This window comes from Dipodomys merriami, unplaced genomic scaffold (genome assembly GCF_024711535.1).
Source record: "Dipodomys merriami isolate MVZ:Mamm:240054 unplaced genomic scaffold, mDipMer1.0.p SCAF_348, whole genome shotgun sequence".
NCBI lineage: Eukaryota > Metazoa > Chordata > Mammalia > Rodentia > Heteromyidae > Dipodomys > Dipodomys merriami.
The window spans coordinates 460,154-487,222 of NW_027205026.1; the positions used below are offsets into that span (position 1 = coordinate 460,154).

The window sequence follows — 27,069 nt, forward strand, 5'->3', positions numbered from 1 at the left end:
ATAAAGTAAATATTCCAATCCTACATTAAGTGCTGGTGGATAAGAAGACAGTAAAAGAAGCCAAAGCAGGTCTGGCTTCCAGTTGTAGCCCCAAAACTGGTTTGGAGGCAGTAACTCGCTATTCTTTGCTTACTTAATTCCCTAAATAATTTAAAGGTGTCTCATGTTGTCAACTCTCAAAAACAGAGCAAAGAAATAATTTGACATTACAGCACTATTCTCTAGCCACATGCACACATATATTTCAACTGAGTTTAGTCAAGTAATATTGACCATAAACTTAACTCTGCACCTGACATCTCTGGGGAGTACCCTAGCAGAATGTTTCCCTTCTTATGCTCATCTTTTGTGTCATATGCTTAATTGATTTTCCTTCCCAAAATGTAAAACTGTGTTCATGAGCAAGTACACAATTGAGTCATAGTAAGGATCTGCATAAGGCTCAAGTCTGAAATAGGAGGGAAATCTTACCACTCAGAACATTAGAGCAAAAATTCTAAAAGGACTGGGAAGGTGGCTCAGTGGTAGAGTGCTTGCCTTGCATGCATGAGGCCGTGGGTTCGATTCCTCAGCACCACATAAGCAGAAAAAAGCAAGAAGTGGAAGTGGTGCTGTAGCTCAAGAGGTAGAGCGCTAGCCTTGAGCTGAAGAGCTGAGGGACAGCACCCAGGCCCAGAGGCCCCAAGACTGACCAAAAAAAACAAAAAACAACAACAAAAAAAACTAAACTAAAACTAAAGGATAACCAACATGGAAGAAATTTTTTTTTAAATCTATATAAATGCTTAAAGTGAGAATCATATATCTGGACTCCAGTAGCTCATATTTACAATCCTAGACATTTGGGAGGCTGAAATCTGGAGGATGGTGGTTCAAGGACAGCTCAGACAGAAAAGCCCAAGAAATACTATCTTCAAAATAACCAGCAAAAGCCAGGCTGAAGACGTGACCCAAGTGACAGAGCACCAGTTGTGTACCTTAAGTTCCAACCCCTGCCTCTCACATAGGGCACAGGATGCCCAGTCTAAGCCAGAAGGTCTCATGGGACACTGCACATAAGCACGGGCCCAGTGCTCTGCACACTGCTCCTGCTGCGAATGGCACGCTGGGCATATGGACCTCACCACTCCATCCCCGGAGTAACGCAGGGCACAGAACTGCTGTTCAGATCCCTAGGACTGGACTCTGCTGCCTGTTCTCTCCATGAGCATCTCATCCTTCTCACCCGATACTACTCGAGAGAAGGAGCAGAGCTCCTGGTGGGAGGCCAAGACCCAAGGGTGCAGCTGCAATCAGCGGCCTCATGAGCACGCTGTCTGCTGATCCGAGACCTACCACTGAATCCCGGGGTCAGCTCTGCTAGCCGCTGGGAGTAAAAGCTGCTGGTCTGGGTCAGCTTCAGGCCTTTCAGGTGCTGCTCGAAAATCTCTCGCCTCTCCTGCCACAGACAGGGAAACACAGGTTGGGTTCACTCCCAGCAAACACGGCTCACACAAACAACTGGCTTTTGTTTGTTTTGGTGCTAGTACTGGTGTTTGATCTCAGGGATTGGATGCTTTCCTTTAGTTTTTTCACTCAAGGCTGGTGCTGTACCACTACAGCCACAGCTCCACTTCCAGATTTTTCACGCAAAATTAATTGATGGTAAAAGTCTCTGGCCTTTCCTACCCAGTCTGGCTTCAAACTGGATCCTCAGATCTCAGCCTCCTGCATAGATAAGATTATAGGCATGAGCCACAGGTGCCCAGCATTACAGGCAGTTTTGGGTTTGTTTTGTTGTTTTGTTTTTGGTGCCAGTGGGCACTCTCCCTCAGCTTAAAAATTTTTTTTTGTTATCATAGGTGATATACATGGGCTGGGAAGGTGGCTCAGTGGTAGAGCGCTTGCCTTGCATGCATGAGGCCCTGGGTTCGATTCCTCAGCACCACATAAGCAGAAAAGGCTGGAAGTAGCGCTACGGCTCAAGTGGTAGAGCACTAGCCTTGAACTGAAGAGATGAGGGACAGTGCCCAGGCCCAGACTTCAGGCCCTATGACCGACAAACAAACAAATAAAGATAACATACAGAGGAATTAATTATATACACTAGATAAAGAGTACATTTCTTTTTGGACAGTGTCACTCCTTCCTTTAATTAATTAATTAATTAATTAATTTTATTTTATTTTTGCCAATCCTGGGGCTCGAACTCAGGGTCTGAGTGCTATCTGTGAGCCTCTCTGTGCTCAAGGCTAGTGCTCTACCACTTAGGCCACAGCACCAAGTCTGGCTTTTCCTGTTTATGTGGTACTGAGGAACTGAACCCAGGGCTTCATGCATGCAAGGCAAGCACTTTACCACTAAAGCCACCTTCCCAGCCTCCCCGCCTCCTGCTCCCCCCCCCAAATCTCCCAGCAGCTCACACATATAATCCAGCTACCGGACAGTTAAGGACTAAGAGTTCAAGACTAGCAAGAAGTTAGTGAGATTCAATCTTAATCAAGCCAAGTATGCCCATAATCCAGCATGTGGGAGAAGACAGAGGATCACATTCTGAGGTTGGCCTGGGCAATGCTGAAGACCACCATGTGAAAAGGGTTGATCGTCTGTCTGTGGATGTGCAAGTGCAATGCCCTGGATTCAAATTCTAGCAACACACACACACACACACACACACACACACACACACACACACACACACACACACACACACACACACACACACACACACACACACACACACACACACACACACACACACACACACACACACACACACCAAAAAAAGTCAGGTGCCACTGGCTCACACCTATTAACCTAGCTACTCAGGAAGCTGAGATCTGAGGTTTACAGTTCAAAGCCAGCCTGGGCAGGTAAGTCCATGAGACTACTATTTCCAATTAATTTCCAAAAGTGAAGCTGTGGCTGTAGCAGTAGAACACTAGCCATGAGCAAAAACAAGAAACAAAAGACACTCAGGAAAACACCCAGGCCCTGAGTTCAAGCCCCAGGATCAGCACAAAAACAAATAAAACCCACAAGCAAACAAAACCAAACATTAATTAGATGGTACCCAGAGGGGTCATGTCCTGTTTCTAGCTGAGGAGGTTAGTGCTTGGTGCACACCAAACCCAGGTCTGGAAGAAGCAACACTTGACACAATTTTTGAGATTCTGACCTGCAGTGTAGGGAGATCAATGAAAACGTGTCGGTCAAGCCGGCCAGGCCTCATCAGAGCACTGTCCAAAACATCAGCTCGATTTGTAGATGCCAGGACGATGACGTGGTCTGTGGTGCCCATTCCTGAGGGGACAGAACACAGTGCCTCAGCGGGAGGGGATCGCTTCTCAGGACAAAGCAGGGGATGAAGAGGAGCCTTGGCCCCCTCCTGTACACAGGGGTAGGGCACTGATGATTAATAGCCAAAGCCACATGAAAAATGAGAACCTGCCTGTCCAAAAACAGCCTCTACATCCCTGGCTGTCCACTGAGGCAGAGCTGTCCCTAGGGCTGCAGTGATGTCCATGGTAGAGCCCAGGAATCCTGTCACAGGTTGGGGGGGAGAGGGAGAAGGGTGCGGGTCCCCTTCTACCTCAGGGCTCTTGCTGTGCCATCTGAACACTCACTGTCTTTTTCCCACCCCCACCTCCAGTACTGGGGCTGGAACTCAGGTTCTTAAGTGTGTTAAGCAGGTTGAGCCACACCCCCAGCCCTTTATGCTTTGGTTATTTTTGAGATTGCATCTCCCATTTATGCCCAGACCAGTCTGGACCACAGACTGGTTTGCTTCCTATATACAGTGGGGATGAGAGGTACATACCACCATGCCAAACTTTTTGGTGAGGAAATGGACTCTTGCAAACTTTTTACACAGCAGATGCTGTCTCTAAGTAATCAGCTATAAGTATAGCTCAGTGGTAGAACACGGGTTTTAAGCACAAAAGTTCAGGGACAGTGCCCAGGTCCTGAATTCAAGCTGCAAGGCTGGCTCAAAAAAATGACCCTGAGTCTTGTTGTGTATGAATTTAGCTGGCTCTAGTGAAAAAGCTCACTGCACAACAGTGCGTACTAGAACCTAGCAGACGACAGGTCCTAGGAAGACCTTTGAGTGTAACGCGGACGCAGACACAGTGGCCTTTTCCTGATTGTAAAGAAACACATTCAGAAGCTAGATGTAGGTGGCTCATAGCTGTATAATCCTAGTTATTCAGGAAGCTGAGATCTGAGGACTGAGGTTTGAAGACAGCCCAGGCAGACAAATCCAAGAGAGTCATCTCCAATTAACCACAAAAAAGCTGGAAGTAGAGTTGTGGCTCAAGTGGTGAAGTACCAACTGCCTTCAGCAAAGACCGAAGGTCCTAAGTTCAAGCTCCAGTACTGGTGCACATGCAAATACGTGCACATGCATGTATGTATGCGCGCACACACACACACACACGCGCACGCACACACACACACACACACACACACACACACACACACACACACACAACACTTATGGTTCAAAATTCTGGGTTTGCTTTAAAGAACCCCCTGGGGAAGGGAAGGCAGCAGAGGTACAGACAGATACGGAAGGAGCAGGGAGACAGTCAGGGCTCTAACTCCTCTCTGTACTTGAAGATGTTTGAAAAGTCCTCTAACACAAAGCTAAATGAGCCCAAGCGCTGTGACCTAAGATATCTCACAGATGATGAGTTGTAAAGTGAGTACAGTACAGGTCTGGGAAGGTGGCTTATTGGTGGAGTGCTTGTCTAGCATGCATGATGCCCTGGGTCCGATTCCTCAGTACCACATTCACAGAAAAAGCCAGAAGTGGTGCTGTGGCTCAAGTGGTAAGAGTGTTAGCCTTGAGCAAAATGAAGCTCAGGGACAGTGCCCAGGCCCTGAGTTCAAGGCCCAGGACTGGCAAAAGAAAAAAGAGAAAGAGTAACTCCTGTACAATTTTTGAACAAAACATGAACACGAAACTCTTGGAGTTTCATGTTAATTTCTACATCCTAGCAGATGTTCTCAATCAACACCAGCTGATTTCAGGGCCTTGAGCTTGCTAGGCTGGTACGACCATCACTGGAACCACACCTCCATTTCTTCTATTGGCTGGTTATTTTGGAGATGTAGTCTAGCAAACTTTCTGCAGAGCCTAAAACCATGGCCTTCCAGATCTCAGCCTCCTGAGTAGCTGGGAACATAGGTGTGAGCCACTGGCACTTGGCTTAAATGTAAACTTTTTAGGAATCACAGTGGGCAGAAGGCATGGCTGAGGTGGTAGAGCCTAGCAAATGTAATACCGCCAAAAACAAACAGAAAGAATCAGCAGGCCCAGGGTTTGATCTCCAGCACTGTAAGAAAGAGCCAAACACTGCTTGGTGGCTCAGGCCTACAACCTAGCTGCTACTCAGATGGCTGAGGTCTGAGGACTGCAGTCTGAAGCCAGCCTGGGCAGACAAACTGGAGACTCTTATCACCAATTGATCAACAAAAATCTAAAAGTGACTGTGGCTCAAGTGGCTGAGCACTAGCCTTGAGAACAGGTAGGGCTGGCACAGGCTGCTCAGGCTCCACTTGGCACTACCATACAGGCTACCTGGCTATGCAAGATGCGCAGGGCAAACATCCAGTGCAGGCTATCTATTACCTTCTTTAATTTTTGTCCCGGTCCTGGGGCTTGAGCGCAGGGCCTACGCACTGTTCCTGAATGTATCTGCTCAAGGCCACAGCGCCACTTCTGGCTTTTTTGATAGTTACCAGAGAAAAGAATTTCATGGACATTTCTGCCCAGGCTGGCTCCAAACCACGATCCTCAGATCTCAGCCTCCCAGCAGCTAGGATGATAGACATGAGCCACTGTGCCCAGCTCCAGACAGCATGGTTTGTATTTGGCTCTGAGTCATCAAGGCTCATCTGATAGGGCTCTTCTGCTGTGAGGAGGAACCTTACAGAAAAGCCTGCAAGACCTGATTTTGAGTGTGTGTGTGTGTGTGTGTGTGTGTGTGTGCGCGCGTGCCCAGGGCATGCCATGCAGTGTTCCACTTCTGAGGCCGCACTGTCCTGTGCTACAGCCCTGTTGAGGTTTGCTAGCGACTCCCGTCTGGGATCAGGAGCTCACATGCCCTATTAGCTCCCCCACACATGCCGAAGCCCTCTATACCTGTGAACCTGCAATCCAAGTGACAGTGCCGTGAACTGGTGGGAAGCCAGCGCTCTGCCGTGGATCCCCTGCAGTTTGAGAGTCCCACAGACACCACAGCATCTGGGAGGAGGCTCTCATGACTGGGGTTTCTATTTCCCTTGATGAGTTTCCCATGACAGATAGCCCAGCATCTGCCAAGTTCCCTCTCCACTTCAATGAGCCAAAACTGCTCCTTCCGGAAAGACAACAAAGACTCTCCTCAGATCATCTGAAGGCCGAGTGTGCACAGCTGTGGGGCACAAAGGGCCTTCTTGGTGCTGGCCCAGCTCTATGCGAGGCCATCAGTGGCAGGGTCCCAGGAAAGAGCCAATGTTGGAGCACAGGCAGCTATTTTCACGGTCGTACGGAGAGGTCTGGCTCAGAGGAGAACATCAGTGAAAAAATATTTACAAGAGTGGAAGACCAGGTAAGCAGATACAGGGTCTGCTTGGTCTCAACAAGTCCAACGCCATGTGAAGTAAGTTCACTTGTTTTACGGTTCCCTTCTAGCTTCATTGTTAGAAATGAATTTAATCCTTTATTTAAATAAAACTTGCTTTCAGGAAGAAAAAGAAAAAAGTTTCACTTGAGTTTTCCTTCTTTCATGTGTGAATATGCACGTGTGTATGTGTATGCCAGTCCTGGAGCTTGAACTCAGGGCCTGGACACGATCCCTGAGCTTTTTTTGCTTAAGATGAGCACTCTATTACTTCAGCTACAGTGCCACTTCTTGCTTTTTGATAGTTAATTGAACATAAGAGTCTCATGGACTTTCCTGGCTTTGAACTGTGATCCTCAGATCTCAACCTCCTGAATAGCTGGGATTACAGGCATGAGCCACTGACATCCAGATCACTTGAGTTTCTTTGACGATCACCTAGAAAGACCCTCATCAACTTACAGAAGGTCACAGAACCACAGGATGAAGATTTATGGCAAGTACAAGGCCCTGAGTTCAGTCCTCAGCTCTGTAAAAACAAAAACAAAAAAAAGCTAAAGACAAAAACAAGAAAGCAAAACAACCCGGGGCCTTTGTGATGCCACGGCATCTCAAGTCCGCATAGCCCTGTGTGTGGAAGCCGAGGTCCAAACGTCCAGTCAGCACCCCAAAGCTGTCCATGCTCTGAGCCTGGCACTATGCCAGGTCCCCAGCTAACAAGAAGGCTCTGAAACACATGCATTCCATAGCCTGACTGGTCACAAATGCTACCTCCCTCAACCTATTGTGGCTAGAACTCAACCTATCTTCTAAGATTCTTCATGAGCCCAAAGTTAGATACTTGTCCAGGAGCAACCACAAAAGCCAGTCAGACTGGGCACTGCAGCCCACACCTGTAATCCTAACTATTCAGGAGGCTGAGATCTGAAGATCAACATTCAGACCCAGCCTGGGCAGAAAAGTCTTTCTCCAACTAACCACTAAAAACCCAGGAGTGGAGGTGTGGCTCAAGTGGTAGAGCGACATCCTTAACCAAAAAGGCTAAGTAAAGGTGCAAACTCTGAGTCTGAGCCCCAGTACCATCACACAAAAGACTAGTTAAAGCCACTGACACATGCCATCTGCTGACATGACAGCCTGCAGAGCACATAGACCACGATGTGGGAGAAGACCCCAGCGCTCTCCCTGAACGAGGAGGACCACTCTGGTCAGGTGGAAGCACAGCAGAGCTAAGCCTGACGTGGGGCAGCAGGAACGCCGGGTCTCTGGGCCTGCCTGAAAGGCACCCTTGAAATGCCCCTACTGCTGTGGAGAGTGTGTCAGAAAGTGAACCACCTCACCCACGTCTCCAAAGATATTTAGTACTGACACTTGGCCTTCTTGAGCACTTGCTGTCAGTGTGCAAGGTGAGCGTTTAGATGGCAGCTGACCATGCTGCGGCCCTGAGGAAAGTGCTCACAGGACACTACACAGGAGACACAAAGCAGGAGGGACTGAGGCGGAACTAGACGCAAACCTTTTCATCACATCTCAACAATGCAAGCCTGGGGCCGGTGGCTCACACCTGTCATCCCAGCTACTCAGGAAGCTAAGATCTGAGGATTGCGGCTCAAAGCCAGCCTGGTCAGGGAAGCCCCTGAGACTCATGGGGCTTGAACTCTGGGCCTGGGTGCTGTCCCTCAGTGCTTCAGCTCAAGGCTAGCACTCTACCACTTGAGCCACAGTGCCACTTCTGGCCTTTTCTGTTTATATGGTGCTGAGGAATTGAACCCAGGGCCTCATGCATGTGAGGCAAGCACTCTACCACTGAGCCGCCTTCCCAGCCCCTGTCCCTGGATTCTTTTCTCAAGGCGAGCACTCTACCACTTGAGCCACAAGGCTCCACTTCTAGCTTTTTCTGATTAATTGGAGATACGAGTCTCACAAACTTTTTCTGCCCTGTGCTGGATTTGAATCACAATCCTCAGATCTCAGCCTCCTGAGTAGTTGGGATCATAGTCTTAAGTCACAAACACCTGGGTTGGTTTTGTACCAGTCCTGGGGCTTGAACTCAGGTTATGCCTGGGCACTGTCCATGAGCTTTTTTGCTCAAGGCTAGTGCTCTATCACTTGAGCCACAGTTCCACTTCCAGCTTTTTGGTGGTTCACTGGAGATAAGAATCTCATGGACATTCCTGCCTGGTCTGGCTTCAAACTGCAATCTAAAGCTCTTAAGCCTCCTGAGTTGCTTGGCTTGCAAGCATGCACCACCAGTGCCTACCAAGAGCTGTGTTTTTGGAGGCAGTGAGGTGCTGACTTGTTTGTTCATGGGGAGGTTGGGGATGACAGGATGACACACTGGTGACTGGGCAAAGTGAACCTCTCTGCACTGTAACAGAAGGCAGGGCTGCCACCTTGGCCCAGAACAGCGTGATGGGAGGGGAGAGCACTCGGCACTGACCATCCATCTCCACCAGGAGCTGGTTGAGGGTCTGCTCCTCCTCAGTGTTGGAGAAACCAGAAACGGAAGTGGAGCGCTTCTTGCCCACTGCGTCGATCTCATCGATGTACACGATGCAGGGAGCCCGTGCCCGGGCTTCCTTGAAGAGGCTGCGCACACGGGCGGCACCCAGGCCTGAGGGGCACAGAGAGCATTAGAAGGCCAGCAGTGGAGAGCTTGAAGTCATACTCTGGCCAGAACCAGGCAAAGCCATCCACCAAGAATAGCTAACCCTAACACAGGCCACACCCCGCAGGAGTGGCCAGGGGCTTTCTGGTCTAGCAGGCCACAGGTGAAAAGCAATGACCACTCACAGCATCCTTTAACTTGTGCTGCATTTGTCCTTCAGTTCTACCCGAGGAAGGAAGGGTATGTGGACGCACCACCGACCCATGGGCCAATGTGACCACAGCCCCAAATCCACACCTACCTCCAATGACCTCCACAAACTCAGGACCAGCCATTGCCAAGAAGGGCACTTGGGCCTCCGTAGCCACCGCCTTGGCTAGCAATGTCTTCCCACAGCCGGGGGGCCCAAGCAACAGGGCCCCCTTTGGAACCTTGGCACCAAGCTGAAGGAAGCGCTCCGGACTCTACACAGCAACAGACACAGTCCACTCACCATGCAGTCCCTCAGAGGGCACCAAGTGCCTCATGCAAGGCAGCCACAGTCCCAGTGGGTCTCCAGGGACCAAGAGACCACAGTGCCTGACAGCAGAGCCAACGGTGCACCCTTATGACCTTTCTGCTCTGCTCAACAACCCTGTGTGGGCTGATACTACTAGTGCAATAGGCACAGGCACTAGCTTGGTGCCCCCACTAATGGGGGGGGGGCGGTGTCCCTTACAACATAACAAATCTGAAGAACTCCAGCCCAGGCCATCTGTTTACCCCCGGTTTCATTTTGGTAACTTAATTCTGTCTGGTTCTTACCTTTAGATAATCCACAAACTCTCGAACTTCCAGTTTGGCTTCGTGCATTCCTGCCACATCTTTGAAGCTGACTCCTTTCCCTGTTTTCCCATCCACAATTGTGAAACGAGCCATTTTAAGCTGATTCTGTGCAGGAAGAGTTAGGGGAAGGGAGCTCTGTATCCTTAGCAAGCTGAGCTGACGTCATGTCCTTCCTGCCTCCTCACCAGCAGCCCACCCCCATCAAAGATGGGTTCACAGGTCACTCTTCAGACACAGGATGAAAGACCTTGGCTTTTACTGCTAATTAGTGGTAAAGTACTTGTCTAGCATTCATGAAGCACTGTGTTCTATCTTTAGGAACATGAAATAAAACAAAAAATACCAATCCAACATCAACAAATACCTCTCCCATACAACTAGGTAACTTAGCACCTTTTCATCAACTATCCTTTCCTATGTAATTCCCCCATGTCCTGTGTCATTTCTTTCTTTGATTATAAAATCAATATAGTAAGAGTATTGCAAACTGCTGATAGAAATGTTAACTATAAATTTCTGAGAGGGATAGGGCAGGATAGAAAAAGCTCTTAAGCTGGAGCTGGTGGCTCACACCTGTAGTCCTAGCTACTCAGGAGGCTAAGATCTGAGGATCATGGTTCAAAGCCAGCCTGGGCAGGAAAGTCTGTGAGACTCTTATCTCCAGTAAACCACCAGAAAATCGGAAGTGGTGCTATGGCTCAAAGTAGTAGAGGATTTGCCTTGAGCTGAAGAACTGAGTGCCCAGACCCAGAGTGAAAGCCCCACAACAAACAAACAAACAAACAAAAACTCTTCATAAGGTGCATGTCCTTCCAACAAATCTTACTTTTAGGAAGTCCCAAAAGTAAATAATAAGGCAGGCATCCAACATATACAAACACTTAAGAGGGCTGGGAAGGTGGCTTAGTGGTAGAGTGCTTGCCTTGCATGCATGAGGCCCTGGGTTCAATTCCTCAGCACCACATTAGCAGAAAAAGCTGGAAGTGGTGCTGTGGCTCAAGTGGTAGAGTGCCAGCCTTGAGCTGAAGAGCTGAGGGACAGCGCCCAGGCCCAGAGTTCAAGCCCCATGACTGGTTAAAAAAACAAAAACAAAAACAAAAAAAACTTAAGAACTAGTTGAATAAATTGTAATTGACAATTGGGAGGTGGTGATTCACACCTTAATCCTAGCTATTTAGGATTCTGAGTTCTCAGGATGGTAGTCTGGAGGAGGAGGTCAGAGATAGACAAACCAGTGGCTCTTATTGAAAATTAATCAGTAAAAAGCCAGAAGTGGCAATGAAGGCATAGCTCAAGGGTGCTAGGCCTAAATGAAAAGGATAATGGCAACACTGAAGGCCTGAGTTCAAGCCCTAGTACTGGCAAAAAAAAAAAAGGGGGGGGGGTAGGGAGGGTGGAAAAGTGTGGACTGGGCAATAGCACAGTGATAGACCATGTACTGGTCCGGGATATGATCCCTAGCACCAGAAACAATTGAAGACGGGGTTGAGACTGTCTCACATGTGTGAGGTCCTAGATTCCATCCCTGCACGGAAAGAGATAATGAACAAACATGCACCACACACTAGCTATGGACACACTCAGTGGAAGCAACAAGGAGCCGTTCCCAAACAGAGCAGGAGCTGCTCTGGGAGGTGCCCACTTCACAGCCCAACCCAGAGGGATGACAAGTCTGCAGAGGTGCACTTCTTTCTTCATTTTTTTGGGGGTCGGTTGTCGGGCGCTATCCCTCAGCTCTTCAGCTCAAGACTAGCGCTCTACCACTTGAGCCATAGCACCACTTCCAGCTTTTTACTTTTTGCTTATATGGTGCTGAAGAATCGAACCCAGGGCCTCAGGCATGTGAGGCACCACTGAGCCACCTTCACAGCCTCGAGAGGTGCACATTTCAAGAAATGGCCCTGGGGCTGGGAATGTGGCTCAGTGGTAGAGTGCTTACCCGACATACATGAAGCCCTGGGTCTGATTCCTCAGTACCACATACACAGAAAAAGCTGGAAGTGGTGCTGTGGGTCTAGTGATAGAGTGATAGAGCAAAGGAAACTCAGGGACAGTGCCAGGCCCTGAGTTTAAGCACCAGGACTGGAATAGGAAGGAAGGAAGGAAGGGAGGGAGGGAGGGAGGGAGGGAGGGAGGGAGGGAGGGAGGGAGGGAGGGAGGGAGGCAGGCAGGCAGGCAGAGAGAGAGAGGGAAAGAAAGAAGAAATGCCCCAACACAGGAAGAAAGTTCTAGTGTGCTTTTTTTTTTTTTTTTTTTTTTTTGGTTGTGGGGCTTGAACTCTGGGCCTGGGTGTTGTCCCTCAACTCTTCAGCTCAGGGTATGCACTCTACCACTTGAGCCACAGTGCCACTTCTGGTTTTCTGGTGGTTTATTGGAGATAAGGGTCTCATGGACTTTGCTGCCCAGGCTGGCTCTGAACTGCGATCCTCAGATCTCAGCTTCCTGAGTAGCTAGGATTACAGGCATGAGCCACCAGTGCCCAGCTTCTGGTGTGTTTTGAATGTCTTTTAAAGATATCTTTAACATTTCTCAGCTTCCAAGCTAGTAGAAACCAAAGGAGGGGACAGAGGAAGAGGAACCATTTCTAGTTGACAAGATGCCATGGAATAAACTTTCCCAATAGCTAATTCACTGGAAGAAGGGTGCTGGGTTCATATGGGTACTCCACACCTTCCACATGACTGAGGGTTCCTGCTGGCCTTTGCAACAGTTCATTTTCCCCAACAGTACTCATCCTATTGGACTCAGCAGGCACAGACAAAAACACTCAAGAGATATACATCCAGCAGGATCAGATTTGTACAACTTACGAAAGCACTGAATCCGCCTTCCCTTCCGGTCATCCCAGTCAGACGGAAAATGTACCACAGGATGGCCAGGCCCACGGCCGTCATCCCCAGGGCGTAGATGGCACTGGGTGAGGAAAGAGATGGTGAAGGGCTGACATCAGCACCAGACCAGCTCACAAACGCATCTCAAACCCATCCCCACGTCTGAGACAGACGTGAAAAGCAAACAGCTGTACAATCATGTTTTCTCTGTTTCACCTTTACCAGTTTCCCTCCTTTGTAGAAGTGTCCCAAGTGTTAAGACCCAAGTGTGCAAAGGCTGGAGACATTTGGCTAACACAGCTCTATCACTGCCCGACAAAAGCAGTTGTTAGGCTAGGAATGTGACTTAGAGGTAGAGTGTTTGCCTAGTGTGCATGAAGCCCTGGGTGTGATTCCTTAGTTCCACATACACAGAACAAGCCAGAAGTGGCACTGTGGCTCAAGTGGTAGAGCACTATCCTTGAGCAAAAGCAGCTCAGGGACAGAGCCCAGACTCTGAGTTCAAGCCCAGGACTGGCACAAAAAAACAAAAACAAACAAAACAAAAAAAAATGCAGTTGTTGGGGCTGGGAAGGTGGCTCAGTGATAGAGCGCTTGCCTTGCATGCATGAGGCCCTGGGTTCGATTCCTCAGCACCCCATAAGCAGAAAAAGCTGGAAGTAGCACTATGGCTCAAGTGGTAGAGCACTAACTTTGAGCTGAAGAGCTGAGGGACAGCGCCCAGGCCCAGCGTTCAGGCCCCAGGACTGACCCAAAAAAAAAAAAAAAAAAAAAAAGCAGTTGTTATACAATGTATAAAATTTGGTTTCAACTATGAAGGCAAAACCGACCATAGTGTACTAAGAACTTCCTGGGTACTTATGTCCTTATAAGTGTTAGGATTCAGCCTTCTATGTGAAGAGGAAGATGGCTGCCCTGGCCTGCCATTCCTCCCTGCCACCTGCCTGTTCTGCAGTAAAGAACCTGGAGCTTAGCCTTAGCAGGTGTTGGGACTGCATAACATTTTCAAAGGAGCACATGCTAGCCATCGGTACTTTGCATCTCAAGTTATGAGACTCTTATCTCCAATAAACCACCAGAAAACCAGAAGTGGCACTGTGGCTTAAGTGGTAGAGTGCTCGCCTTGAGCCTGAGGGACAGCACGCGGGCCCAGAGTTCAAGCCCTGTGGAAAAAAAAAAACAAAACAAACTCTCTTTACAAATTGGCTTTGGTCACAGGTGGTCCCAGCAACTCAGCCAAATGATGTGTCATCATTTTGGAACCTGTCAGACCCATGGTCCTATTTATCCCACAATGCCTACATGTGTCTCTGCTGCTGGCAACCCTGAAATAATTTCTAATTACCATTCCCATTTCTCTCATGCATGCGAGGCAAGCACTCCACCACTGAGCCACCTTCCCAGCCCCTAGTCTTAGGTTTTGAACTCAGGCTGGACTCAAATTGTGATCCTCCTGGTTTGTTTCTCAAGTATCAGCATGAGCCACTGTGTCTAGCGTGCGTGCGCACGTGTGTGTGTGTGTGTGTGTGTGTGTTCCTAAGGCTTGAATTCAGGGCTAGGCAATGTCCCTGACCTTTGTGCTCAAGGCTAGTGCTCTGGCACTTTGAGCCACAGCTCTACTTTTGGCGTTTTGGTGTTTAACTGGGATAAGAATCTCACAAACTTTCCTGACCAGGCTGGCTGGTCCTGACTGTGATCATCAGATATCAGTCTCCTAAATAGGATTAAAAGTGTATTATTATTACTATTTTTTTGACAGTCCTGGGTTTGAACTCAGGGCCTGGTCGCTGTCCCTGAGCTTCTTTTGCTCAAGGCTAGCACTCTACCACTTGAGCCACAATGCCATTTCTGGCTTTTTCTGTTTATGTGGTACTGAGAAATCAAACCCACGGCTTCATGAATGCTAAGCAAGCACTCTATCATTAAGCTACATTCCCAGCTCATGGCCTTTTTTTTTAAAGACAGGATCTCATGGTACTCACTAGATACTAAGTTGAAAATGAACTATACAACTTGTCAATGGGGATGGGAGGGAAAAACAGGGAACGAAATGTACTCTTTGCTTGCCTTATATACTTGTAACCCTTCTGTACATCACCTTTATAATAATCATTTTAAAAAAAGAAAAAAAAAAGAGAGGATCTCTCTATGTACTAGGCTGGCTTTTGTGTGTTTATGTGTGTGCGTGCCAATAGTGGGGCTTAAAGTCAGGGCCTGAATGGTGTGTTTTAGCTTTATGGCTCAAAGCTACTATCACTTGAGCCACAGCTCCACTTTGGGCTTTCTACTGGTTAACTGGAAATAAGAGTCTCAGAAACTTTATTTCTTGCCTGAGCTGGCTTTGAACTGAGATTCTCAGTTCTCAGCCCGCTCAGGTGTGAGCCACCAGCACCAGGCTCTAGGCTGGCTTTAAACTTGAGACCTTCTGACTTCTGCCTCCAGAGTTCTGAGAGATTACAAATGTGTAGCATCACACCTGACCTAGTTAGGAACTTTTGTTTTCCACATGAAAGCTCAGCTGGGCTTAGTTTGAAGCTACATGATGACAGACATACTTTCCAAAGAACCCTGTGCGCTTATATGAAACAGGTATCCTGTCCTTGCTCTCGATCTTCAGTTCATCTTCAACTGCTCGAAGCTTCTCTTCAAATTTGTCAATGTTTGCAACTTGCATTCGATACATCAATGCCAGCCGCTGGGGACAGAGCAGAAATGAGTATGAGTGGTAAGGGCAGTGCTCAGGGCTGGCTGTAGACCTTACAGACGTCAAAGCACCAAACATTATGCTAAGCAGTGTTTTCATGCAGAAAACATTTCTGTGCCTAAAAAGTGCTAATTTTTGCAAGCATAATATGTTTTCTGATAAATGTGGCTTATTAAGAGGAAAAACATTACTTAGGACCTGGGCACTGTCCCTGAGCTTTTTGTCCCTCAGGCTAGTGCTCTACCACTTGAGTGGCTTTTTGATGGTTAACTAGAGATAAGTGATTCATGAGCTTTCCTGCCCAGGCTGTAATTCTCAAATCTCAGCTTCCTGAGCAGCTAGGATTTCAGATGTAACCCACTGGCACCCAGCTAAAATTAATTAATTTTTATTTTTTGTTGATATTTGGGCTTGTACTACTCTCATTTTTTTTTTTTTCCCTGAAGGCTGGCACTCTACCAATTGAGCCAAAATTCCACTTCTACTAAGCGAAACATTTTAAAGAAAATTGAGAGGGTTATTGCATCTTTAAAATATTTTTATCTTAATTACTTAGATAAGTACTTAATTACTTAAAATAGTACAAAGGGGTTTCAATTCAACCTATCAACTTGTGTGCACTATGCATCTCAAGGGTGATTCTCTCTCTCTCTCTCTGTATATATACACACACACATATGGGGGGAGAGAAAGTGAGCAGATAGAGGTGTTCTCAGATGAAGAAGCTGACTCTCCACAGCCCCGCCTGCACACACACGGACCGGCCGCAGTCACCCTAGGGACGACCATCTCACGCTCAGTGCCCATTCCTCCCCGTGAGTCACATCTTGCTCCCCTCCCTGACATGTCTCTCCTCCTGCATTGGTCCCCCCAGACTCCTCAGGGTTAGGCACAGAAAACGGAGGTGAGAAGACTCTTCTTCCTTCTCTGGGAAGCTCAGTCCTCCACAAACCAGCGTCTCTTCCCACTCCACACAGTGTGAGCTTGCCTGTGGGGCAAGCACTTCGTATGTTTCTTCTTTCCCTAGTCAACCATCCAGGACTGCGTCTCCAACTGCTCATGGTAACTCCCCGCCACTCATGTGACCTGTGTCAGAGCCTTCTCCCCTCATTCCCTGCCAGCAATCCCCATCCAGACTCACCTAGAAGAACTCAAGAGTAGCTGGTGGTTTCAGCCCCTAGTTTGGGCCAATATGTTACTTACTCCCAAATCTTTCTGCAAACACCGAAAGAGGTAGCTGTGGAATTCTCTAACACCTACCTGGGACTTAGACACCAGCACTCTCTCCCCTGTCAAGCTCTTCTCTCTCACTGCCTTCTTTAAGCTGAATCTTAGCAAGTACTGCCCCAAAGTCTGCAATGAGCCCTGACTGCTATCTCTAGACACACATCTTATTTAAAGACAACCAGGTAAGCAGGTGGGAATGTGGCTAGTAGTAGAGTCCTTGCCTAGCATGCCTGAAGCCCTGGGTTCAACTCTTCACTCTCATATACACAGAAAAAGCTGAAAGTGGTGCTGTGGCTCAAGTGCTAGCCTTGAGCAAAAAGAGGCTCAAGGACAGTGCCCAGACTGAGTTCAAGCACCTCGATTGGCAAAAACAAACAAACAAACAAAAACAACAGGACAACCAGCTAAGCTGGGAATGGAGGGAATGAATGATAAACGAGGAACCAAGTTTATGGTGTCCCCTTACTCACAGGCCGCCCAAACACAACAGCTCCAGGGTATAGGTAGACCTCCACAACGTCGCTTTCAGGGACCACCTGCACACGCTGTACCTCGCCTTTGGCCAACATCTCGGTGACAAAGTCATTCCAGGAGATGCTGCCTCCACTGGTGCTGAGCGAGTTCAGCAGGCTCATGACCACTGCGATGATGAACAAGGTACGCAGCCGCTCACGGTACATTTGGTCTTCCCGCTCCTTCCGTCTCTTCTCCTCTGAACAAGAGCACAGGAGAACCAGGCAAATAGAGTAAGGGCCAGCGATATTCCAACAGTGATTTCTTTAGGAATGCTCAGCTAAGAGAGGGTCTAGCATCCTACACAAGCCTGCATTTCTGCCAGTCACCAATTCCCTGAGACGATGGTACCCATGAGCTGTCTGAGGTCACCAGTTCTTCATGCACTGAGGTCTCCTCATCAAGAACAAGAAACCAGTTTCAAAGTCAATGAATTCCTAGGAGACCTTCCACTGTGAAGGGAAGACTGAAAAACCCTGTGTACATACACATGGTTAAATACCATTGAAATGTCTGTAGCACACGCTTGTTAGTTATACAGAAGAACCTGTTATGACCTGCCTTAAGAAACACCACCTTCTGCCAGGCCAGGTGCCAGTGGCTCACACCTATAATCCCAGCTACTCAAGAGGCTGAGATCTGAGGATCACTGTTCAATTCCAGCCCAGGCAGGAAAGTCTTAAGACCCTTATCTTCAATTAACCACCAAAAAAGAACTGGAAGTGAAGCTGTAACTCAAATGGTAGAATACCAGCCTTCAGCAAAAAAGCAAAGGCATAGGATGCTGATTTAGCTCAGTAGAAGAATACTTGCTTGGCAAGTGCAAGGCCCTGCATTTGGTCCTCAGCTCTTAAAAAAAAAAAAAAAGTTAAGGGACGGTACCCAGACCTTGAGTTCAAGCCTCACTTTTTTTTTTTTTCCTGCTTATGTGGTGCTGAGGAATCGAACCCAGGGCCTCATGCATTCAAGGCAAGAGCTCTACCACTGAGCCACCTTCCCAGCCGGAGTTCAAGCCTCACTACAAGCACAAACCAAACAAACAAACAAAAAAACCAACAAAGTCAAATCTTCTGAACAGGGTTAAAGCAACAGTTGTTTTGAAAATATGCAGACACACTACACGTTACTATGTCCAGCTGTATTAAATTAGTCTGACACTTAGACCTTATATTCACAAAAGTACACAAAGGCTACAATTTATTTCAGTAAGGAAATTTACCTTCTGAGTAGCTGATTATTAGGAAAATATCCACTTCAAACCATCAATCTTGTTTTCTAAAGTGTCAACAGTCAGCAAAATTGGAAGCTACATGAACCTTCTGGAAACACTTTCCAATCACTAAACCCTACTGATCCAACATGAGACTCCATCATCACGATGAACTCCTTTCTCAGCTGCTTTTTGTGATTATCCTATCTAATTTCCCATACAGAGATATGGACATATCAGACACTGAAATCCCTGTTTCTAGCTTGAAGGCTACATTGGGCCTGCTGTAGTTTACAAACAAGGAAAAATATTCAGGTGCCAATGGAGTGACTCAGTGGTGGAGCGCCTGTTTAGCAAGTACAAGAATCTGAGCTCTAACTCACCTAGCACTTGAGTCAAGCTCTTTTTGGTAGTTAATTGGAGAGAAAGAATCTCACAGACTTACCTACCCAGGCTGGCTCTGAACTGTAATCCTCAGATCTCAGCTTCCTGAGTAGTTAGGATTACAGGCATGAGACACTAGTGCCAAAGTCTAGTTTTGCTTTTTAAATTTAACTTAATCCACTAGAATTTATTTTATTTTTAGAATTAACTGAGATAATATATGCAAATCATAGCTTATTGCTGAGCCCACACTAAGCATTTGTAAGGGTTAACAATTTCCAAACAGCTAATAGCAAAAACAGCTTTCATCATAGAGAGCTCAGAAACACCCCCAATTCAATTCAAACTCACAGTTTAATTTCCTTTCACAATGTTGAATGAGTCCTAATTCTGGAGTAGATGTGAAACCTAAGCTATGCAGGACATTCTTAGATTCTTGTACCCGAGGGAGTGAACTCGTGAACTAGGACAGGGTAGATGAGCTGGTACAGGCTGACTGATGGTTCTTCCTTGCCATTCTCCTCTAGGAATTGCTTCCTATGCCCAGGGGCAGTGGCAGCAATCACCAATGTGTATGAGGCTGGGTTCGGCTGAGGTGTTCGGGTCCTCACCCCAGGAGCTCTGGGTTCATCTGAGATTCACCCTTTGCTTGCAGACACAGAAAGGCTGCCTGTCTTCAGGTATTTCTCAATGCTTCTCACAGGCACATATGTCAACCAAAGCAGCTCAGGAAAAATCGCGAAGGACCCAATAATTACGTAAGAGACAAAAGTGGGAGAGAATGTGCATAAGGACAGCAAGTGCAGGTGGCTGGACTTCCATCTTAGGACTATCCTCACTTTGCTAAGAGCACAAAAGTAAGGTCAGCAGGGTAGGCATTGTTTGAGAACAGCAGACAGGGTTACCTTCATCATCTTCAGGTACTTTCCCTTTGGTTTTATCACTGTCTTTATTCTTTTGCTTCACTCTTGAAGTGTTAAAATAGTAAGTGCTACCTGTAATAATAAACAGGGAAGAACATGACAACGAACATTTGCAACTACAGGGAAAACACGTGGAAGAACAATATATTCCCAAATAACATAATCACAACAGAAACCACCTACAGCCTGTGTCCTAAGAGCTGTAAGTTCAAGAGAATAAAGCATGTCTTCCATTGTTCCTACTACTGACGCCATGAATTATAGATAGTGAACTATTCTTATTATTGTTAATTATTCAAGTTATAAAGTGAAATATCTTTGCTATTTAAGTTGGCTAAGTAGGAAGATGTTGTGTATGCCTATAGTTCTAGCATTGGGGATGCTGAGTGCACTCAAGAGGCATGAGGAGGGGCTGGGAAGGTGGCTCAGTGGTAGAGTGCTTGCCTTGCATGCCTGAGGCCCTAGGTTCGATTCCTCAGCACCACATAAGCAAAAAGAAAAAAGCCGGAAGTGGCACTGTGGCTCAAGTGGTAGAGCGCTAGCCTTGAGCTGAAGAGCCGAGGAACAGCGCCCAGGCCCAGAGTTCAGGCCCCACGACCGGACCCAAAAAAAAAAAAAAAAAAAAAAAGAGGCATGAGGACTGTGAGTTCCAGTCTAGCCTGAGCTACATAGTAAGACCTTGCATCAACAATATCAACACCAAAAGTAGGGCTGGGGACTCACACTTGTAACAATCCTAGCTACTCAGGAGGCTAAAAATCTGAGGATCTCAGTTTGATGTCAGCCTAGGTGGACAAATCTGAGACTTATCCCCAATCAACCACCAAAAGTGAAGGTGAGGTTCTAGTAGTAATGTACAAGCTTTGAGCAAGTGAGAACACAAGATCCTGAGTTCAAGTCCCAGTACCAGCACACACACACAAAATTTTGGCCAGGTGCTGGTGTCTCAAGCTTATAATCCTAGCTACTCAGGGAGGCTGAGATGTGAGAATATAGTTTGAAGCTAGCCTGGGCAGAAAAGTCTGTGAGATCCAATTAACCACTAAAAATCCAGAAGTAAAGCTGTGGCTCAAGTAGTAGAGTGTTAACCTTGAGTGAAAAAGCTACAGGACAGCACCCAGGCCCTGAGTTCAAACTGGAGTACTGGGAAGGAAAAAAAAGTAAAATAGATTAAAAATTAGGGGCCAGGCACTGGTGTCTCATGCCTGTTATCCTAGCTACTTAGGAGGCTTAGATCTGAGGATCGAGGTTCAAAGCCAGCCTGGGCAGGAAAGGCCATGAGACTCTTATCTCCAATAAACCACCAGAAAACCAGAAGTGGCAGTGTGGCTCAAGTGGTAGAGCGATCGCCTTGGGATGAAGAGCTGAGGGACAGCGCCCAGGCCCAGAGTTCAGGCCCCATGACGCCCCCCCCCCCAAAAAAAACAATTAAGTAGGGTACCGGTGGCTCATGCCTGTAATCCTAGCTACTCAAGAGGCTGAGATTTGAGGATTAAAGTTCAAACAAAGCCAGTTTGTGTAAACAAATCAGGAGACACTTAAATCCAACTAACCAGCAAAAGCCAGAAGTGACTCAAGAGGTAAAAAGCTAGTAGTAAGCATTGAGAATGAGCAGCTCTGAGTTCAAGCCCTAGCACCAGCATGCTCACGTGCACGCATATGCATGTACAATTGACTATTGTGAGTGAACAAAAATTAAAGGATGTGGCCAAGTGGGAGAGTATATCACATACAAACAAAAATATTTGTTAGGAAGTAGAGCTGTGGCTCAAGGTGTTAGATCGCTTGCCCTGAGCAAAAAGAGCTCAGAGACAGTGCCCAGGCCAAGTTCAAGCCCCACGACTGACCAATAAAAAAAACCCAACTGTTGTAGGCATAAAGTTGACTTAAGCTCATTTAAACAAACAAGTAAAACAAAAGGCTTTAGCACATGTGGCAACAGCAGCAACACAGGCACCATTACTCAGGACAGACTGGCTTAACACGTTACATAAATCTTGCTCAAAGTCTCAAGGGGGATGGGTTGTCTCACAACTGAGACCTAAACTGTAACTTTCTTCAGGAAGACATTAATAGACTCACCAAGAAAACTGCCTTGACTGCCACCTGATCCCAGCAACAGTTATGGGAGAGCTGAAGGACATGCATCTGGTCTCAGAGCCACTGGACATAGTAGATTGAAACACAACTTGAGCAAAGGAGGCAGGCCATCAGCAAGCCAAGTGTCCTCCCTGACCCTGGTGTGCACCAGCTACTTCATGTAAATCAAGAGTTCAAATATTCCATTTTCCCTGCGCCAGTTGGGCAAAAGCAGGGTAAATTTAAGAGACACAACCTTAAAGGCCCTCTAAAGTAGATCAAGAGAGGCTGGGGAATGTCACAGCATGCCATTCAATATTGCAGCTGTAATGATATGCAAATGTGTGTAGATTATTTGTAAAATCTTTATCAAGAAACCTTGTTATTGGTATTTAACTGCAACTAAAAAAAAAAAAGAAAAGGGAGTTCAAAGCAAATAAGTGGCCAGGCACAGTGTCTGGGTTAGTTTGAGACCAGCTGGGCAAATGCTGGTGTGAGCTCCATCTCTACCAACACCAGAGGCATGGCGGCAGGTGCCATTCTTCCCATGTGAAGGAGGCTGAGATGGGAAGGGCCACTGTGTAGACCTACTAGGTGTAAATCCGAAACCCTACCTCAAACATAAGAAATCAAAAGGGGTGGGCATGTGGCTTAAGTGACCAAGTACCTGCCCAGTAAGCACCAAGACCCTAAATTCAAACCAACTGTATTGCCAAAAGAAGAAGAAGAAACCAAAAGCAAAATAAGCAAAAATAAATAATTCAGAACTTGGAAAAACTTCCTCTGTGTAACTTCTTATCAGATTATCCTGTAGAGTCCAAGGCTCACAGTAAGAAGCAGACAAAGGTCCTTCTAAGATTATTGTCAGATTTCTGGTCAAGCTATCCTAATTCAGCCACATCTCACTTGACAAGGATATGTAGTCAGATTTCATCACGTGAATATCAGAGCTTTTACACAAACCTAGATGGTAAAGCCTACTGGATGCCCAGGGGATATATACAGTCTGATGTTCCTAGGCTATTATACTGAAGACTTCAGGCCCTGAGCTCCTCACCTCCTGCATAAATCAAGGAGGTAACTGGCATACCTGGACGCAATCAACTCCTCTTCCTCCTAGGTCACATCCTAGGCTCCCCCCTCCCCCGCCCCCCGTTTTCTTTTGGTCAGTTGTGGGTCTTGAACTGTGGGCCTGAGGACTGTCCCTCAGCTCTTTAGCCGAAGGCTAGTGCTCTACCACTTGAGCCACAGTGCCACTTACATAGAGGTAGAGACTAATGGACTTTTCTAACCGGGCTGGCTTTGAACCTAGGATTACAGGTGTGAGCCACCGGCCTGTTTTTGTTTTTTGAGACAAGGTTTCAGTATACAGCCCAAGCTACATCAAATGTGTGAGGCTCCGCCTCACCGCCCTGAGACCTGGGGTTACAAGTGTACACCCACACACCCAGCTTCCATTACCACCTTACAAGGACTAGTCACAGTCCCGTCTGCAGTCTATCAGTGTAGGAGATGTCCTTACACAGTGCACGGGTCAATGTTCACAAACGCCATGACTTCTCCCATGCCACCTGTGTTTCAGCAGTTACACACCTATGAGTTTCCAGAGTCTGATTGGGTTTTGAACTAGATGCTGTTTCAATAGTAATCCGCTGATGCCTTCAAAAGTAGGGGTTAGAGTTCGCAATTGTAAGCTCTGAAAAAAAAAAAAAAAACAGAATAGATGCGGTCATACGAAGACCATAGTACATGAATGCAACACAGAATATCTCAATTGTAGTGATTACATTGTCCTAAAATGAGAATTGCCTGTGTGTCATTTCAAAGTTCTTTTTTTTTTTTTTGGTAAGTTGTGGGGCTTGAACTCTGGGCCTGGGTGCTGTACCTGTACTCTTCAGCTCAAGGCAAGCGCTCCACCCCTAGAGCCACAGCACCACTTCGTTTTCTGGTGGTTCATTGGCGATAAGCGTCTCACAGACTTTCCTGCTTGGGCTGGCTTTGAACTGAGATCCTCAGATCTCAGCCTCCTGGGCTAGTTAGGATTACAGGCCTGAGCCATCAGAGCTTCCAAGTTTTAAGAGAATAGCAAAATGTCCAAAGCTACCGAGAAAGTCAAACACATCAAAGTACTGGCAATGCCACTATTTTCTGGCCCAATGCCCTCAAGGGCCCACAGTAAGAATCCACATTTGTGCTTTATCATTGGTGAACAACTCCACTTCTAGGTACTAAAGGCTCGAACAGCTTACATTCCAGTGTCCTCTTTTCCAGGTGAACATGTTCCCACTTGAAAGGGTTTTTGTGGTGTTGAGTAAGTGTCCGCTATATACCCAGGCTGGCCTGAAACGCATCATCTCCTGCCTCAGCTGGCAGACCACTTGGATTACAACGGTGTTACCACACCCAGTGTCTACGGGGTGTGTGTATGTGTGTGTGCTGGTCCTGGGGCTTGAACCCAGGACCTCGAGCTCTTGTTTGGAACTGAATTTGTAAGGAGGGACACTTGCAAAGTAGCTACCCAGGAGTTCGGCTTTCTGACAGCCCACTTGGAATCACAGCTGTGTCTGGGAGGCACTGGAACGCATCTGGAGAAGCTGCCCTCAGAGCCATCGAAGAGTGGCCCGAGGCCCTGGGAGACCACAGGGTGTCCATGTCAGGAGGGTGGAGGGTGGAGGTCGCCACGCTGCCCCCTACAGGCCCACCCGGGTCCTCCTGGGGCAGGAGGAAGGGGGAGCCGAGTATGGAGGGGAGGGGGCGGAGGCCGAGCTCGGGCAGGGAGAGGGGGATGGCCAAGACCAAGGGGGGGACAGAGCGGGGGAAGGGGTAGAGGGGCGAGGACCAAGTGGGGATACAGCGGGGAGGGGGTGGTGGCCGAGGGAGTAGAGTGGGGAGGGGGAGGGGCCGAGGGGGGTAGAGGGGGAGGGAGAGGGGCCGAGGGGGGTAGAGCGGGGAGGGGGAGGGGCCGAGGGGGGTAGAGCGGGGAGGGGGAGGGGCCGAGGGGGGTAGAGCGGGGAGGGGGAGGGGCCGAGGGGGGTAGAGCGGGGAGGGGGAGGGGCCGAGGGGGGTGGAGCAGGGAGGGGGAGGGGCCGAGGGGGGTAGAGCGGGGAGGGGGAGGGGCCGAGGGGGGTAGAGCGGGGAGGGGGAGGGGCCGAGGGGGGTAGAGCGGGGAGGGGGAGGGGCCGAGGGGGGTAGAGCGGGGAGGGGGAGGGGCCGAGGGGGGTGGAGCGGGGAGGGGGAGGGGCCGAGGGGGGTAGAGTGGGGAGGGGGAGGGGCCGAGGGGGGTAGAGCGGGGAGGGGCCGAGGGGGGTAGAGCGGGGAGGGGGAGGGGCCGAGGGGGGTAGAGCGGGGAGGGGGAGGGGCCGAGGGGGGTAGAGCGGGGAGGGGGAGGGGGGTAGAGCGGGGAGGGGGAGGGGCCGAGGGGGGTAGAGCGGGGAGGGGGAGGGGGGTAGAGCGGGGAGGGGGAGGGGCCGAGGGGGGTAGAGCGGGGAGGGGCCGAGGGGGTAGAGCGGGGAGGGGGAGGGGCCGAGGGGGGTAGAGCGGGGAGGGGGAGGGGCCGAGGGGGGTAGAGCGGGGAGGGGGAGGGGCCGAGGGGGGTAGAGCGGGGAGGGGGAGGGGCCGAGGGGGGTAGAGCGGGGAGGGGGAGGGGGGTAGAGCGGGGAGGGGGAGGGGCCGAGGGGGGTAGAGCGGGGAGGGGGAGGGGGGTAGAGCGGGGAGGGGGAGGGGCCGAGGGGGGTAGAGCGGGGAGGGGCCGAGGGGGTAGAGCGGGGAGGGGGAGGGGCCGAGGGGGGTAGAGCGGGGAGGGGGAGGGGCCGAGGGGGGTGGAGCGGGGAGGGGGAGGGGCCGAGGGGGGTAGAGTGGGGAGGGGGAGGGGCCGAGGGGGGTAGAGCGGGGAGGGGCCGAGGGGGGTAGAGCGGGGAGGGGGAGGGGCCGAGGGGGGTAGAGCGGGGAGGGGGAGGGGCCGAGGGGGGTAGAGCGGGGAGGGGGAGGGGGGTAGAGCGGGGAGGGGGAGGGGCCGAGGGGGGTAGAGCGGGGAGGGGGAGGGGGGTAGAGCGGGGAGGGGGAGGGGCCGAGGGGGGTAGAGCGGGGAGGGGCCGAGGGGGTAGAGCGGGGAGGGGGAGGGGCCGAGGGGGGTAGAGCGGGGAGGGGGAGGGGCCGAGGGGGGTAGAGCGGGGAGGGGGAGGGGCCGAGGGGGGTAGAGCGGGGAGGGGGAGGGGCCGAGGGGGGTAGAGCGGGGAGGGGCCGAGCCGGAGGTGGGGAGGCCGGCGCGTCCCCGCGACCACCGCCGGGCCCGGAGGCCGCTCGCGGGTTACCTGCAGGGCCCGTCTCCCGGCCTCCGAGAGAAGCGCCGGAGTCCTACAGACCACAGACGGCCGTCGGCTCCCAGCCCCGGCGGGGAAGCCTGGGCTCCACCGCCGGGGACCTGAACCCGGGCTCTGGCGGAGGGCGCGTAGCAGCAGCAAGGCGGCCGCCATGCTGCCGGGAGCCGCGCCTGCGCGCTGGAGGCTCGGCGGCGCCCCGGGGGCGCGCTCCTCCTCGCACGCCTGCGCACTAGGCGCGGGGCGGGTGCTCGGGCGCATGCGCAGACCGCGCGGGCCGCGCCGGAGCCCGCCCCGGTTGCCCCGGGTTCTTCCCGGCTCTTCGTCCGGGGACGTCTTTTGAGGCCTGAGAAGTGACTAAGTGGTAGCTCTGGTTTCCACATTCACCCCTTGAGGCTGACTCGCTCCTCTGGTGGGCCATGTGGGGCCGAGCTGCGCCCTCGTGGCACTGCTGACGGCAGGGGCGGGCTCCCGTCCCCGGCGCCCGAGGCGGCCCGGGAGCGCGCGGGCACGGCCGCCCGCGGGCGGAGCCCGAGCTTCCGGTTTCGGGAGGAAGTAAGCAAATGGAGCGCCGGCGGGCGGGCAGGCCGCGCCGGCCCGGGGTCCCGCGGCCCGCACTCCGCAGGCCGGCTGCCGGAAGGGAAGCTCCGCGGCCGCCCGGGTCTCCAGTTCACACCGACAAACGAGCGTTTCCGAGCGCCGGCCCGCGCTGGCTCCGGGCCAGACGCGGCGTGGCAGTCACAGCTCCGGGAAGTAAGTGCTTTGACGTCCGCCTCACAGACGGGGAAAGCGGGGCTCGGCAGAATGGAAGACGCCTGCCGGGACCCTCGTGAAGGAGGCCGGCGCGGCTGCCCGTCGGACG

General features: G+C 50.0%; 1 protein-coding gene across 3 annotated transcripts in view; it reads right to left on the reverse strand.

The window, feature by feature from the left end:
- Spg7 (SPG7 matrix AAA peptidase subunit, paraplegin) overlaps positions 1-26,388 on the reverse strand; it is a 37,926-nt gene extending 11,538 nt beyond the window's left edge. For 2 of the 3 annotated variants that reach the window (XM_069987842.1, XM_069987841.1), the window contains exons 1-9: positions 26,202-26,388; positions 23,485-23,587; positions 19,795-19,884; positions 17,253-17,494; positions 15,407-15,546; positions 12,831-12,933; positions 10,000-10,125; positions 9,497-9,659; positions 9,028-9,201 (exon numbers count right to left, since the gene is read on the reverse strand). In XM_069987842.1, coding sequence (XP_069843943.1) covers positions 9,028-9,201; positions 9,497-9,659; positions 10,000-10,125; positions 12,831-12,933; positions 15,407-15,546; positions 17,253-17,494; positions 19,795-19,884; positions 23,485-23,587; positions 26,202-26,363 — 1,303 coding nt within the window. In that variant the 5' untranslated portion in view covers positions 26,364-26,388. Of the gene's footprint in view, positions 1-1,335; positions 1,439-3,157; positions 3,283-9,027; positions 9,202-9,496; positions 9,660-9,999; positions 10,126-12,830; positions 12,934-15,406; positions 15,547-17,252; positions 17,495-19,794; positions 19,885-23,484; positions 23,588-26,201 lie in introns of all 3 variants that reach the window. The other variant, XM_069987840.1, reaches the window with a different exon arrangement.
- Positions 26,389-27,069: the final 681 nt, after the last annotated feature.